The 14,297-nt window shown below is 44.6% G+C and overlaps 1 protein-coding gene across 3 annotated transcripts in view; it reads right to left on the reverse strand.

Annotated features, from left to right (window-relative positions):
* Positions 1-4,440: 4,440 nt before the first annotated feature.
* The window catches only part of LOC110497555 (intersectin-2), a 33,869-nt gene continuing 24,012 nt past the window's right edge, over positions 4,441-14,297 (reverse strand). For all 3 annotated transcript variants that reach the window (XM_036954508.1, XM_021573714.2, XM_036954509.1), the window contains 14 exons: positions 14,155-14,276; positions 13,962-14,058; positions 13,638-13,832; positions 10,268-10,389; positions 10,077-10,183; positions 9,771-9,954; positions 9,402-9,500; positions 9,035-9,202; positions 8,738-8,950; positions 8,396-8,514; positions 8,197-8,279; positions 8,014-8,097; positions 5,706-5,879; positions 4,441-5,444 (listed from right to left, as the gene is read on the reverse strand). In XM_036954508.1, the coding sequence (XP_036810403.1) occupies positions 5,287-5,444; positions 5,706-5,879; positions 8,014-8,097; positions 8,197-8,279; positions 8,396-8,514; positions 8,738-8,950; positions 9,035-9,202; positions 9,402-9,500; positions 9,771-9,954; positions 10,077-10,183; positions 10,268-10,389; positions 13,638-13,832; positions 13,962-14,058; positions 14,155-14,276 (1,925 nt within the window). In that variant the 3' untranslated portion in view covers positions 4,441-5,286. The remainder of the gene's footprint in view (positions 5,445-5,705; positions 5,880-8,013; positions 8,098-8,196; positions 8,280-8,395; positions 8,515-8,737; positions 8,951-9,034; positions 9,203-9,401; positions 9,501-9,770; positions 9,955-10,076; positions 10,184-10,267; positions 10,390-13,637; positions 13,833-13,961; positions 14,059-14,154; positions 14,277-14,297) is intronic.

Below are 14,297 nucleotides of genomic sequence, written 5' to 3' on the forward strand. Positions count from 1 at the left end.
AGAACACCTACTCATTCAAGGGTTTTTCTTTATTTTGACTATATTCTACATTGTAGAATAATAGTGAAGACATCAAAACTACGCAATAACACATATGGAATCATGTAGTTACCAAAAAAGTGTTATATTTTATATTTGAGGTTCTTCAAAGTAGCCACCTTTTGCCTTGATGACAGCTTTGTACCCTCTTGGCATTCTCTCAACCAGCTTCACCTGGAATGCATTTCAATTAACAGGTGTGCCTTGTTAAAAGTTAATTTGTGGAATTTCTTTCCTTCTTAATGTGTTTGAGCCAATCAGTTGTGTACAAAGTAGGGGTGGCACACATTAGATAGCCCTATTTGGTAAAAGACCCAACTCCATATTATGGAAGGAACAGCTCAAATAAGCAAAGAGAAATGACAGTCCATCATTATTTTAAGACATGAAAGTCAGACATTCCAGACAACTTTGAAAGTTTCTTCAAGTGCAGTCACAAAAACCATCAAGCGCTATGATGAAACTGGCTCTCATGAGGACAGCCACAGGAAAGGAAGACCCAGAGTTACCTCTGCTGCAAAGGATACGTTCATTAGAGTTACCAGCCTCAGAAATTGCAGCCCAAATAAATGCTTCACGGAGTTCAAGTAACAGACACATCTCAACATTAACTGTTCAGAGAAGACTGCGTGAATCAGGCCTTCATGGTCGAATTGCTGCAAAGAAACCACTACTAAAGGACACCAATAATAAGAAGAGACTTGTTTGGGCCAATAAATACAAGCAATGGACATTAGACCAGTGGAAATCTGTTCTTTGGTCTGTTGAGTCCAAATTTGAGATTTTTGGTTCCAACTGCCGTATCTTTGTGAGATGCAGAGTAGGTAAACGGATGATCTCTGCATGTGTATTTCCCACCGTGAAGCATGGAAGTGGTGGTGTGACGGTGCTTTGCTAGTGAAACTGTCAGTGATTTATTTAGAATTCAAAGCACACTTAACCAGCATGGCTACCACAGCATTCTGCAGTGATACGCCATCCCATCTAGTTTGCACATAGTGGGACAATCGTTCGTTTTTCAACAGGACAATGACCCAACACACCTCCAGGCTGTGTAAGGGCTATTTGACCAAGAAGGAGAGTGATGGAGGTCTGCATCAGATGACCTTGGCCTCCACAATCACTCGACCTCAACCCAGTTGGACCGCAGAGTAAAGGAAAAGCAGCCAACAAGTGCTCAGCATGTGGGAACTCCTTCAAGACTGTTGGAAAAGCATTACAGGTGAAGTTGGTTGAGAGAATGCCAACAGTGTGTAAAGCTGTCATCAAGGCAACGGGGTGGCTACTTTGAAGAATCTATTTTGATTTGTTTAACACTTTTTTTAGTTACTACATGATTCCATGTGTGTTATTTCATAGTTGTGATGTCTTCACTATTATTCTACAATGTAGAAAATAGTACAAATAAAAACCCTTGGATGAGTGGATGTGTCCAAACATTTGACTGGTACTGTAATACAACATACACATTCAGGTGTGAAAGACAATGCTTTATGTTGCCATGGCAACCACCCAGAGTAGACAAGAGAGAGCAATTATGGTACTGGTATCTTTGTGCAGGCACTAACTCTGCCATGTTTCGTTGAACAAAGCCTATGGGGAAAATTTGTTTTTGGATAAAAGCAAAAAAAAAATAAGGTCTGTGGTAAACACAGGCTTAGGAGATCTTATACATTTTGTTATATGAGGTAATCTTCATCAGCTAACCTCATTTCTTGTGAATTTTGAAGGATTTGTCATTAAACAAGGCACACAAAGGCTTTATAATTCATCAAGGTCATGTTAACTGATATTATCTCATAGAACAAAATGTGTAAGATCTCATAAGCCTGTTAACCTTGGCCAAGATTCAATCTGGTCAAGCTTTAACTGCGACCACAGACACCCGCACGGCTGATGTTTTGGCGGTGTCGGAAACAGAAATGCATTGGAGCCATCAAATCGGTGAGCAGCTGTTCTTGCAATCCTTGTCAGGAAGCCACACCTGCCCCACTAGCATTACAAGTTCAGAACAGGAAAGTGTAGGTGATATCGAAATAATTGCCATCAAAAATCATTAAACAAAATGAGGATTTCTCTCATCCTAATTGAGGTGAAGATTACATCTCACATTCTGTTAATGCGACTCCGTGCAGCCAATGGCAATGTCCGCTTTAGGTATAATGGCAGGGGCCATTTATTTTTGACCTTTATTTAACTAGGCAAGTCAGTTGAGAACAAATTCTTATTTTCAATGACGGCCTAGGAACAGTGAGTTAACTGCCTGTTCAGGGGCAGAACGACAGATTTGTACCTTGTCAGCTCGGGGATTTGAACTTGCAATCTTTCGGTTACTAGTCCAATGCTCGAACCACTAGGCTACCCTGCCGCCCCACTTGTGGATTTGACAGCGCTAAAGCAGTTCCACCTCAGACACCCATCAAAACAACCGCTATGCGGATGTTGGCTAAAGCGGATCTGATTGAACAGAGCCCTTTTTTTCTGCATTTATTCCAAAATCCAATTCTTTCCCAATTCACTTCGCCCATAGGAATAACTGAACGAACTGGAGGTAAATAATTTCTGTTTTTTAGAACTACAAGCTGGTGAGGTCTATACAAACCAATGACTATAGGGGCAATCTCAGTTTAGATATCTTGGACAGTTTGATTTCAATACCTTTTATTATCGTTAAAAGAGCCATGATTCAGTGAGTGCCATGCTGTGCCCATTGTGAACACACTGCATGTTAGGTAGCAATGTAGAATCCACACTGTTAGCACTGTAATCATTACATAGAATCATTGACACAAAAAAACATGATTTAAAGTTAAACCTCAAATGAAAAAAACCCAATAGAAGACTTGTGCAGCTCAAATTATACTGAACAAAAATATAAACACAACATGTAAAGTTTTGGTCCCATGTTTCATGAGCTGAAATAAAAGATCCCAGGAATGTTCCATATGTACAAAAAGCTTATTTCTCTCAAATATGGTGCACACATTTGTTTACATCCCTGTTAGTGAGCATTTCTCATTTGCCAAGATAATCCATCCACCTGACAGGTGTGGCATATCAAGAAGCTAATTAAACAGCATGATCATTACACAGGTGCACCTTGTGCTGGGGACAATAAAAGGCCACTCTAAAATGTGCCGTTTTGTCACACATGCAGACTGCAGGAATGTCCACCAGAGCTGTTGTCAGAGAATTTAAAGTTAATTTCTCTACCATAAACCGCCTCCAACTTAGTTTTAGAGAATTTTACAGTATATCCAACCGGCCTCACAGTCCACGTGTAACCACGCCAGCCCAGCACCTCCACATCCGGCTTCTTCACATGCGGGATCGTCTGAGACCAGCCACCCAGACAGCTGATGAAACTGAGGAGTATTTCTGTCTGTATAAAGCCCTTTTGTGGGGGAAACCTCATTCTTATTGGCTGGGCCTGGCTCCCCAGTGGGTGGGCCTATTTCCTCCCAGGCCCACCCACGGCTGCGCCCCTGCCCAGTTTTGTGAAATCCATGGATTAGGGCCTAAAGAATTGATTCAATTGACTGATTTCCTTATATGAACTGTAACTCAGTAAAATCACTGAAATTGTTTGTTTACATTTTTGTTCAGTATAAAATAGGGAGAAAAGGCAGCGAGAGTCTGATAGATCGGTACTTTACTTGGCTGTCCAGCTAATCACTTCCTGTCTTACAAACTTAAGACTTACATAATATAGTTCAAATGGGATGTTATCCTTCAAAGACTATTCCTTTGTAAAATATGAAAGGCTACTGAAAGATTTTTCAGACACTGAATACAATGCTTTGATGATCAAAATCTCTGGATAGTTGCATAAATTAAAATCAATAAGAGCCGCTCTGGCTCACCAGTCATCTGCAGCCACACCACTTAATGGTTATAGAGCCACTGGAGGCATCTGGGCCCATATTCACTGAGTATCCCAGAGTAGGAGTGCTGATCTAGCCTGGGTGTCAGTTTGTTTCTGCTCTCTTGCCTACTCCTAACCGAATTATCATGCAGAACATGTTTGGCTTGACAATGGAGTAGGCAAAAGCACAAACAGATCTGGGACCAGGCTAGTGCTAATCTAGGATCAGGTCCCCTCTATCCATATCATCTTATTCATTATGATCTAAAAGGAAAAACTGATCCTATGTCTGCACTCCTACTCTGAACCTCTGTGAATATGGGCCCGGGAGTGGAAGAAACAGAAAGATACTTTTCCCTTTTAGGATTTGAGGCAACTAAACCACAATTAAAGAACAAGACCTCCCCAACATTTATAATAGATCAAAGACAAAATAAACTATTCCATTGAAACACCCATATATTGGAGAGGGAGCACATGGCAGAAGTATGTTGTCTAGTATAACAAGCATTAAAGGGAGTCAGACAGACCGGTCGTTTTAAAACTCAGTCAGATCTGTGTCGCCACAGTATCTTAAAAATCCTCTGCACATGTATCTTTAATGTTACTATACTAATAAGACAGAAAAATTAACGGATTGAGACAAAATAAAAGAAGCAGGTTTTGATACAGTAATATAGACTGGCAGCAAAAGGAAGAAGACTTCAATCCTGAGATTAGTCTCATGTCCAGTGGTAAACTATCGTGGCAAGAAGGACCACACTTTTCCAACTGCTCTCCATTTGACCTCATATTACTTTCCCAAACAAAATCTTAGCTTTAACAAATATTTACTGTGGAGTTAGACGATCTGTAATGAAATAAATACAGTTTCAACAAACATTGGCCTGGGTTGAGTTTACAACAAGCATACTTGGCAGAGTGAGAGTCAGTTGCAGAGGAGTGCATAGGCCATAAGTGTTTGTGCTGGTTCAAGAAGAACCACTACTGCTAGAAGCTGCTCCTAAACACAGATCTAGGATCAGCTTTACACTAACCCAACCCTGCCTACCCCCAGTCAAACCTCAAAGGCTAGAAACTGTCTTCAGATCAGTGCTTAGGACTGAACGTCTGATCTCCTATGAGGGAGGGGAGGTTTCCCATTAGCTCATCGGGTGGTTAGTGTTACCCATGGCAGCTCCAGGTAAAAGTTAGCCCTGGCTTAACCACAGATCTAGGATCCGGCAACCCCAAACTTAACCATTAGGACCAGCAGTTACATACAATTTCCACCAAGGCCCTCCAGCGTGGCGGCAGAACAGGATGTCCTTATTTTGGCGTCCTTCGTTTGGAAGAGTTGCAGGACGTCTTTATTTGGACGTCCAGTGTTGGCCCAGAGGTCCTTATTTGGATGCTCTGTTTTGAAAGAGCTGCAGGTCGAGGCGCACCCACACCTCTCCAGTGGGGACCTCGTGGAGGAGCAGACGGCGCGTCGCTGGACCCTTGTTCTCCAACTCCTTCTTTATGGTCGCCACGGGAACCTCCGTGCGACCCAGGAAGTCTGGGGAAACGGCAGAGAGGAGAGACTAGTTAGCAGTCCGACACATTATACATAGAGGCTGCGTTCCAGGCCCACTACATTGCAGACGCTGCGATACATAAACCGTACTACACCAACTGCACAGTCGGGCAATGCGATTGCTCTATCATTTGACGTGGTGAGCTGATATGTTCAACAACTGTTTGAGACCTGGCACGCGTCTGAATTTAGTCTGCCTGGCCAGCGTGGCCAGAATGTCTGGATTTGTGTGTGCGTGCTGACCGTCAGGGGAGAACTGGTCCCTCTCGAAGATGGTGATGCAAAGGACGTCCTGGTACAAATCTCTGATGTTGAACTGACAGTTGAAGTTCCACTTGGGGTTGACCGTGTCACTGAGGGTCCTAGAGGTGTAGATCTGAGCCCCCATGGTTACCTCGCAATAAGGGTTACTCTTACCTGGGAGAGGAAGAGGAGGAGCGGGATGACAAGGAGAGAGGAAGAGGAGGGAAAGGTTTTAATACATACCAGTGCTCAAGACACGAATACAGTCTGTACATGTGCCATGTTTACGTTTATAAACTGGGTGGTTCGAGCCCTGAATGCTGATTGGCTGACAGCCGTGGTATATCAGACCGTATACCATGGGTATGACAAAACATTTATTTTTACTGCTTTAACTACACTGGTAACCAGTTTATAATAGCAATAAGGCACCTATCGGGGGTTTGTGGTATATGGCCCCCCCCCCGGGCTTTACTGCTTAAGTGAACCTTCCTCGTTGTAATAAGTGGTACTAGTTCATGTCTGCTGTGTAGGTACACTACAGTGGCAAGAAAAAGTACAGTGCCTTGCGAAAGTATTCGGCCCCCTTGAACTTTGCGACCTTTTGCCACATTTCAGGCTTCAAACATAAAGATATAAAACTATTTTTTTTGTGAAGAATCAACAACAAGTGGGACACAATCATGAAGTGGAACGACATTTATTGGATATTTCAAACTTTTTTAACAAATCAAAAACTGAAAAATTGGGCGTGCAAAATTATTTTGCTGCGATTACAGCTGTAAGTCGCTTGGGGTATGTCTCTATCAGTTTTGCACATCGAGAGACTGACATTTTTTCCCATTCCTCCTTGCAAAACAGCTCGAGCTCAGTGAGGTTGGATGGAGAGCATTTGTGAACAGCAGTTTTCAGTTCTTTCCACAGATTCTCGATTGGATTCAGGTCTGGACTTTGACTTGGCCATTCTAACACCTGGATATGTTTATTTTTGAACCATTCCATTGTAGATTTTGCTTTATGTTTTGGATCATTGTCTTGTTGGAAGACAAATCTCCGTCCCAGTCTCAGGTCTTTTGCAGACTCCATCAGGTTTTCTTCCAGAATGGTCCTGTATTTGGCTCCATCCATCTTCCCATCAATTTTAACCATCTTCCCTGTCCCTGCTGAAGAAAAGCAGGCCCAAACCATGATGCTGCCACCACCATGTTTGACAGTGGGGATGGTGTGTTCAGGGTGATGAGCTGTGTTGCTTTTACGCCAAACATAACGTTTTGCATTGTTGCCAAAAAGTTCAATTTTGGTTTCATCTGACCAGAGCACCTTCTTCCACATGTTTGGTGTGTCTCCCAGGTGGCTTGTGGCAAACTTTAAACAACACTTTTTATGAATATCTTTAAGAAATGGCTTTCTTCTTGCCACTCTTCCATAAAGGCCAGATTTGTGCAATATACGACTGATTGTTGTCCTATGGACAGAGTCTCCCACCTCAGCTGTAGATCTCTGCAGTTCATCCAGAGTGATCATGGGCCTCTTGGCTGCATCTCTGATCAGTCTTCTCCTTGTATGAGCTGAAAGTTTAGAGGGACGGCCAGGTCTTGGTAGATTTGCAGTGGTCTGATACTCCTTCCATTTCAATATTATCGCTTACACAGTGCTCCTTGGGATGTTTAAAGCTTGGGAAATCTTTTTGTATCCAAATCCGGCTTTAAACTTCTTCACAACAGTATCTCGGACCTGCCTAGTGTGTTCCTTGTTCTTCATGATGCTCTCTGCGCTTTTAACGGACCTCTGAGACTATCACAGTGCAGGTGCATTTATACGGAGACTTGATTACACACAGGTGGATTGTATTTATCATCATTAGTCATTTAGGTCAACATTGGATTATGCAGAGATCCTCACTGAACTTCTGGAGAGAGTTTGCTGCACTGAAAGTAAAGGGGCTGAATAATTTTGCACGCCCAATTTTTGTCTCGATGTTCATCAGTCCACGGTAAGACAAATTGTCTATAAATGGAGACATTTCAGCACTGTTGCTACTCTCCCTAGGAGTGGCCGTCCTGCAAAGATGACTGCAAGAGCACAGCGCAGAATGCTCAATGAGGTTAAGAATCCTAGAGTGTCAGCTAAAGACTTACAGAAATCTCTGGAACATACTAACATCTCTGTTCACGAGTGTGCGATATGTAAAACACTAGAAGAAGATCCGACCAAATTTGGTGACCAATTTATGTAGAAATCCAGGTATTTCCATAGGGTTCACATCCTTTTTCTTGCCACTGTATGTATGAATGCTTATAAAACTCACCGTTGGATTTGCAGGACTTGAGTTCAGTGGCCTCCAGGATGGTGACTAACAGCCGGCCGATTCCACTGGCCTTCAGGGAACGAGCTGCGCACACACACGAGAATAGTCACACCACTACAAGGACTCCTGCTTTAACTATTGGAGTGCGTGTGTGTGTGAAAGAGAGAAAAACAGAAAACTGACCTTGGTATGCTTTCTCTCTCTTTTTCTTATCGGTCTCTAAGAAGTCCTCTGAGGCAGCTTTAATCTTCTGCACCCAGGCCGTCCTGCAGAACGAAAAGTACACACACACACACACACACGACATGAGCAAGGGTAATGGAATGCGAGTGGAGTCCCTGCATATTAGTGTGTGTGCACCTGCATTTGTGCCTGTGCGTACCTCTCGTTGATGTTCTCGGTTTTGAGGCTGTAGACTCGGTCGATGTGGGAGATGTGGAAGAAGGGCTCTTCACTGGAGGGGTCTGGCAACTTCACCAGAACCTCGTTGAGGAACACCGGCTACAGAAGGAAACATAAGACACTTCCATAAGGCTGTCATAACCGTGCCATAATACATGTCATAACCATTGAGAAACTGGATACGGGGATGTTCTCAATTTGAATGGGCTCCGATGAGTGACGCTTTTCAAAATAGGAAGTGCCCTTTCTTTTCCTTGTCAAAATGAGCCATTTGGAATAAATGCCAGCGTGTGCGAGCACGTCCGTGCCGTTTGTTTCTCACCGGTTTATACATCTTGAGCTGTGTGTTGTTCTTGGTGCTGAAGAGCTTGTCCGGTCCTGAGGAGCTGAACTGTTTGGCAGCGTGGGTGAGCAGCAGGAAGTCGTTAAAGAGGAAAGCCCACAGCTCCTTATTGCTCTTAATCTTATACACCTTCCCACTGTGGAGCAGCTTACGGGGCCCCAGGCAGTTAGTCAGAGAGTTAAACACCAAGTTCTGCGAGGGAGAGAGAGGGAGGGTTACAGATGTGTTTGAGATACTGTGTGTGTGTGTGTATATACGGTGCGCACATCTGTCTACCTCTGTGACTCCCTCACACTGTACATGTGACTGTATCCACTCCAGCCTGTCAGAATTCTCCTTCTCCCTGACTCCCTCGTTGACCTGAGAACAGAGCTCCTCAGCCCGCTCCAGAGCCTCTCTCAAAGGCCTGCGGTCTGCATGGTCCTCCTGGGTACTCTCCAGGATCTGAGACAACCAATAGACAGGGGTGAAATACTCACACACACACACCAATCTTTTTACATCAGCAGTTGTCACAAAGTGGTTTCCAAAGAGCAAACAACACAGATGGAAAATACACACAGGTTAAAAGTACACACACGCACACACACACACACACACACAGGTACTATACACGCAGACAAAGACGCACGCGCATACTTACGTTTTTGATGTGTAGAGGGTAGCGTGTGATCCTCTGCATGGGCTTCAGCAGGAAGCTGGATAAGGGCATGCCTTTACAGCGGTAGTCTGTGGCGATTTTCTGATGGAGAAAAAACAATATTTAATATGAACACACAACCTTCCATGTATAATCAGCTCTCTCCGGTTGGTATGCATCAGAAATGTTCACGTTCTCCTCCTCCACTCACCGCACGTTCTCCTGTTGTATTCTACCTCCCAACCCTTCTTCTTCCAACTTAAATGTGTTGTCTTTTCATTAATTTCCTCTCTCTCTCTCTCTGTACTCTTGTCTTCCTTCACTCACTGTATGTTCTTTCATGCTCCCTCCCTCCCAGTCTCCCCCTCTCACCTTGAGGAAGTCTTTAAAGTCCTGTTGGTTGTCAGTCCTACTCTGTAGCAGAGCAGCTCCGTTGAGTTGACAGGAGCAGAACCGGATGTAAGGCTGGAGGTGAGCCAGCTCGGACGCCAAGATGTCTCCGATCACCTGGACAGGCATGTTCTCACCCCCCGTCTTCTTACGCACCCGCAGAGCCCTACGAGCACACACACACACACACACATTTAAAACACAAACACCACATGTTCTTACCATCTGGCCCGAGACACTCATACTGGTGAACACACACACCTAAACCCACTCCACGTCAATACCTACTTTAGCAGTTTGGTGTTGCAGGCGATGAGCTCCTTCCAGTTGACAAAGATCATGGCCATCTCTGCCTCTGTCAGACGGCCCGACTCAGACATGGGCTTATGGAACACCTGAACACACGGAGTAGAGTACATAAGTGTGCTTGCTGTGTGTGTGCGCGCGCACCGATTCTAGCGTCTGTGTTGGTGTGTTACCTCCATGACTATCTGGAGGTCCTCCACATATCTCTCCTCTGTCTGGAGGAGCTCGTGGATGTAGCCCTGTCTCTTCCTCTCCTGGGGACTCATAGAGTCTAGACTGTTCAGGTCAGCACACCCTGAGAGCGAGAGAGAGCAAAAGAGCGAGAGCAAGTGAGAGGAGGGAATCATACAGATGCAGGATCTTAATTTGATCACTTTTTTGTTGCTGCAAATTTTCCTGTAGCTGCAGGATTATTTTGCTGAGACATTAATGGTCAAATTAGGATCCTACGTCTGTATATACTCAGAACAGTAACGCACAGTCACATTTGTATACACTCTGAAAACACACACACACACACACACACACACTCCCCTAAACCCATCAATCGATAGTCTGTCTCAGAACCAACCACACACATTCACCCAAAGCAAGGGCACTCTTACCTTGTGCAGAGTGCCCATTCTGACAGCCGTGGAGTCCCATACAGGTGGTCTCCTTCTCTTTCCCAGTATCCCTCCCCTCTTCTGTCTTATCCCAGAGCCTTAGAAACTGCAGCTTGTCTTCCCTGTGTAAACTCATGCTCTCTCTGCTGTCTCTCTCTGCCCAGGTAGACTATGAGATGCTCTCGCTTTAGCCAACCCTCTAACTGGTGTTCTCCTCTCTCCCTCACCTTGTCCTCTCTATCCCTCCTGCCCTCTCATCCACAGACACTAACCCCATAGCAAGACAAGCAGCTAAATCTGTTGTACCAAAATAGGAGAAGGACTGTGTGTACTTCCAGATGACCAAGATAACGGTCACCCTGCCTTGGGAAGACACCGGGTAAATAAAAAGGTAATCAGAGATCAGAATATCTAGATACTGTGTTCCAGTTCTGAAACTGTGGGTGTTAATTTCAGATAGCAATGGTGTTGTGTTGACTGTAAACGCACACTGATCTCTTCCACAGACAAACGGTCATACCGTTAGTGCTGTCCTAACATTCACACCCAGGGACGACGACACACATTTCAAAAGCAGCCTTTAATTTCACCATGGATTCAGATTAGCCCAAACCGGGCGGCAGATGGCGCACTTATTCCTTTGTCATTGGTGTCCAACTGGACTCTACGCAGCCGGCTCCACACTACCGGTTGGGCAAGACTCAGATAGAAGCAAAGACAGAGGTACATTTTCAAAAATCGTCTCACTGTGTTATGTGGAACAAGCCCCTTAGCAGAAGAGAGTAGGTGGAGCTGTAGTAGGATGCAGAGAAAGAGCAATCCAACCCCTGGACAGTGCTTGGTTGTCCAACAACATCCATTAGTTTGCATAGATTAGTTTCCTTTTCAGTGTTACAGCAGCTAGCTACTTCACTCTAGCTTGATCATGCACTAAAACAGAAATAGGCACAGCAGAGAAACAGCATCAGTAATCAGAATAATATAGTCAACGCCAGAGGAGTTAAGGTGCGATTCTAACTAGTTGTTTGTTCTGCTCTTGAACACTGCAAAGCTCAAAGAGTTGATTCAAAGAGCTATGAATCATCACAATCAGGTACGGCTTTCGAAAAACACACACAGTGGCCCGAGCAAATTAATTGTTAGAATTCAGTCAATGATGAATCGTTCCAGTTGAATCAGAGGGGCCTCCTTTTTGATTGTCACAAATCCTCTAACAAATACAGTGTGGCCAATGCAAACGACTCTTCATTATTGAATCAGTAAGGAATCAGTGGGTTCTTTGCGAGCTGAACTTCCTTAAATGATAAATAAAATAAAAATGTGGCTAATAAAATTATCTGTCGCTCCTTCTAAGAGAAAATGGGAGGAAAGGAGGGGGCAGGTAAAGGGGGACAGCCACAGAGAGAGACCCACTAGATCAACATTAGAGTCATTCATTACACTTCAGGGTCACCAAACACCAAAACATTGTCCTAATATAGAAAACCGTTTAGGAATGTGCATGTTTGTTTCCACTTGCATACGTTTTTCTTTAGATTCAGCCAGGGGTCCTACATCAGGTCAGAAAAGTCATTGGATGCATTAAGGACAGCAGGAATACAGACAGACGGGTCAAATCTCAGCTCTTGGTTCAGTCCCAGGTTAAAAAAAGCCAGTTGGTGGGAGTTGACTTGAAAAAGCAGGAAGGAAAGGGACAGATGCTCCAGGTAGCTTCCCCGAACCACAGATCTAGGATCAGGTTACCTAACGTTAATGCTAACTCTGATCATTAGGGCAGCGTTGCCCAAACTCAGTCCTGGGGACCCCAAGGAGTGGTCATTAGGGGTTTTGCCCTAGCACTGATTCAAATGATCTCATCAAACTTTGATTGTTTGAGTCAGCTGTGTAGTACTAGGACAAAAACGTGCACCCCTTGGGTCACCAGGACAGAGTTTGGGCAACGCTGCACTAAGGGATGACAACCTATCAGACCCTGTATCAGTGGTAGAGTAGGTAGAAGATAAACCCTAACCACTGGCACAGATGTTATTTCATTCCCCTCGCGGTTAAAGTGACAGAGGAAGATTATGGCAATTACAGCATTTTTCTACTTACCCAATGACAGATTAGGTCATGGATGATTGCACCTTCAAACTGCATGCAGACTTAAAAATGGTTTCCACGAGTTCATCTGACTCTGGGTAAGTAAGAAAACGGCTTAATTTCCAGTATTTTGCACTATCCCTTTAACAAGTTAGGATTATGGGTTGGCTAGTCTGACCCTAGATTTGTGTTCAAGGATAACGTCAACCTACTCCAAACAGACACAGGCAGAAGGTCAGAGGTTAGAGGTCAGAGAGGTGTGACCAGACAGGGGTCAGAGGTTAGTAAAGGGGCGGGGCCTCCAACAGTCGAGAGCGTGATAGTGGGTCTCAGACGGAGAGGAGGAGAAGGAGACACTACAACCCTACAGAGAGAAAGAGATGAAGAGGGGAGAGAAAAGAGGAAGGGAGGGAAAGAGGGAGAGAAGTGAAAGGAAAACATGAGTGAGAAGAATGGATGGATTGATGAACAGGTGACAATTAGAAGAAATGGTAGAAAGGAATCAACAGGGAAAGATGTCGCCCAAGAGTATAAATAACACCGTTGCTAAACTCTTACCCAGGGTTTCCCAAAGTTGGTGCACGTTTTGGTTTTTGCCCTGGCGATACACAGCTGATTCAAATAACCAACTCATTATCAAGCTTTGATTATTTGAATCAGTTGTGTAGTTGGGGGGGGGGGGGGGGGGGGTAAACTTCAGACTAGTCTGACTCACCATGCTAACTGGCTCTACTAACATCTTACATACCATCTTACCTGTCATGTGTACTGGTAGGCATTTATCTGCCCACCCTGTCATGTGAACACTTAAATTGAGAAACTTTGGAAAAGCACATCAAAAAAGTGATGTACTCACATTGCTGGCTGGGGTCGGTGTCGGCAGTGGTCATCTTGACGTAATTGGTTGGGAACAGACCGGTGACCCCGTTGACCTCCCCTTTCCACCAATCGGGGTCGTTCTTGTCGAACACACTGATCAGTTGACCCTTGGAGAAGCTCATTTCGTCCTCGTTGGCTGCCTTGTAGTCGTACATGGCAATGACCTGACACACTGGAGGAGAGGGAGAGAGAGGAGAGCAAGGTGTGAGAGGGCATAGAAGTTCCAAATAAAGGATAGCCGGTCTTCTTCACCCATTACCTACTAAAGACGTGTGTTTCCTGAGATAGGTGTGTGTTTTACCTGGTAGAGGTGCTGGCGTGGACTTGCCGCTGTTGGATCCCAGCATTTTGACGTGCGAGGCAGGAAACCAACCCTTCTGACGCTTCTTTCCCCGCGCCTTAGAGATGAATCAATCAACAATTTAAAGCAAATTGTATCGATCAAAATCATATGGCCTGATTTCATTCTAGTCTAAACCAGTCAGTCAGCCAACCTGCAGTTCTCCGAGCCACCAGCCGGTGGGGTTCTTGCTGAGGATGAGGATAAGCTGTCCTGGCGCCAGGCTGAGCTGCTCTGTCCCCGTGGCCGTGTATGTTGTGCTCACCTGGGCTATCTCTGCACACGCACAAGTAGGGA

This window comes from Oncorhynchus mykiss, chromosome 19, assembly GCF_013265735.2.
Source record: "Oncorhynchus mykiss isolate Arlee chromosome 19, USDA_OmykA_1.1, whole genome shotgun sequence".
Lineage (NCBI taxonomy): Eukaryota > Metazoa > Chordata > Actinopteri > Salmoniformes > Salmonidae > Oncorhynchus > Oncorhynchus mykiss.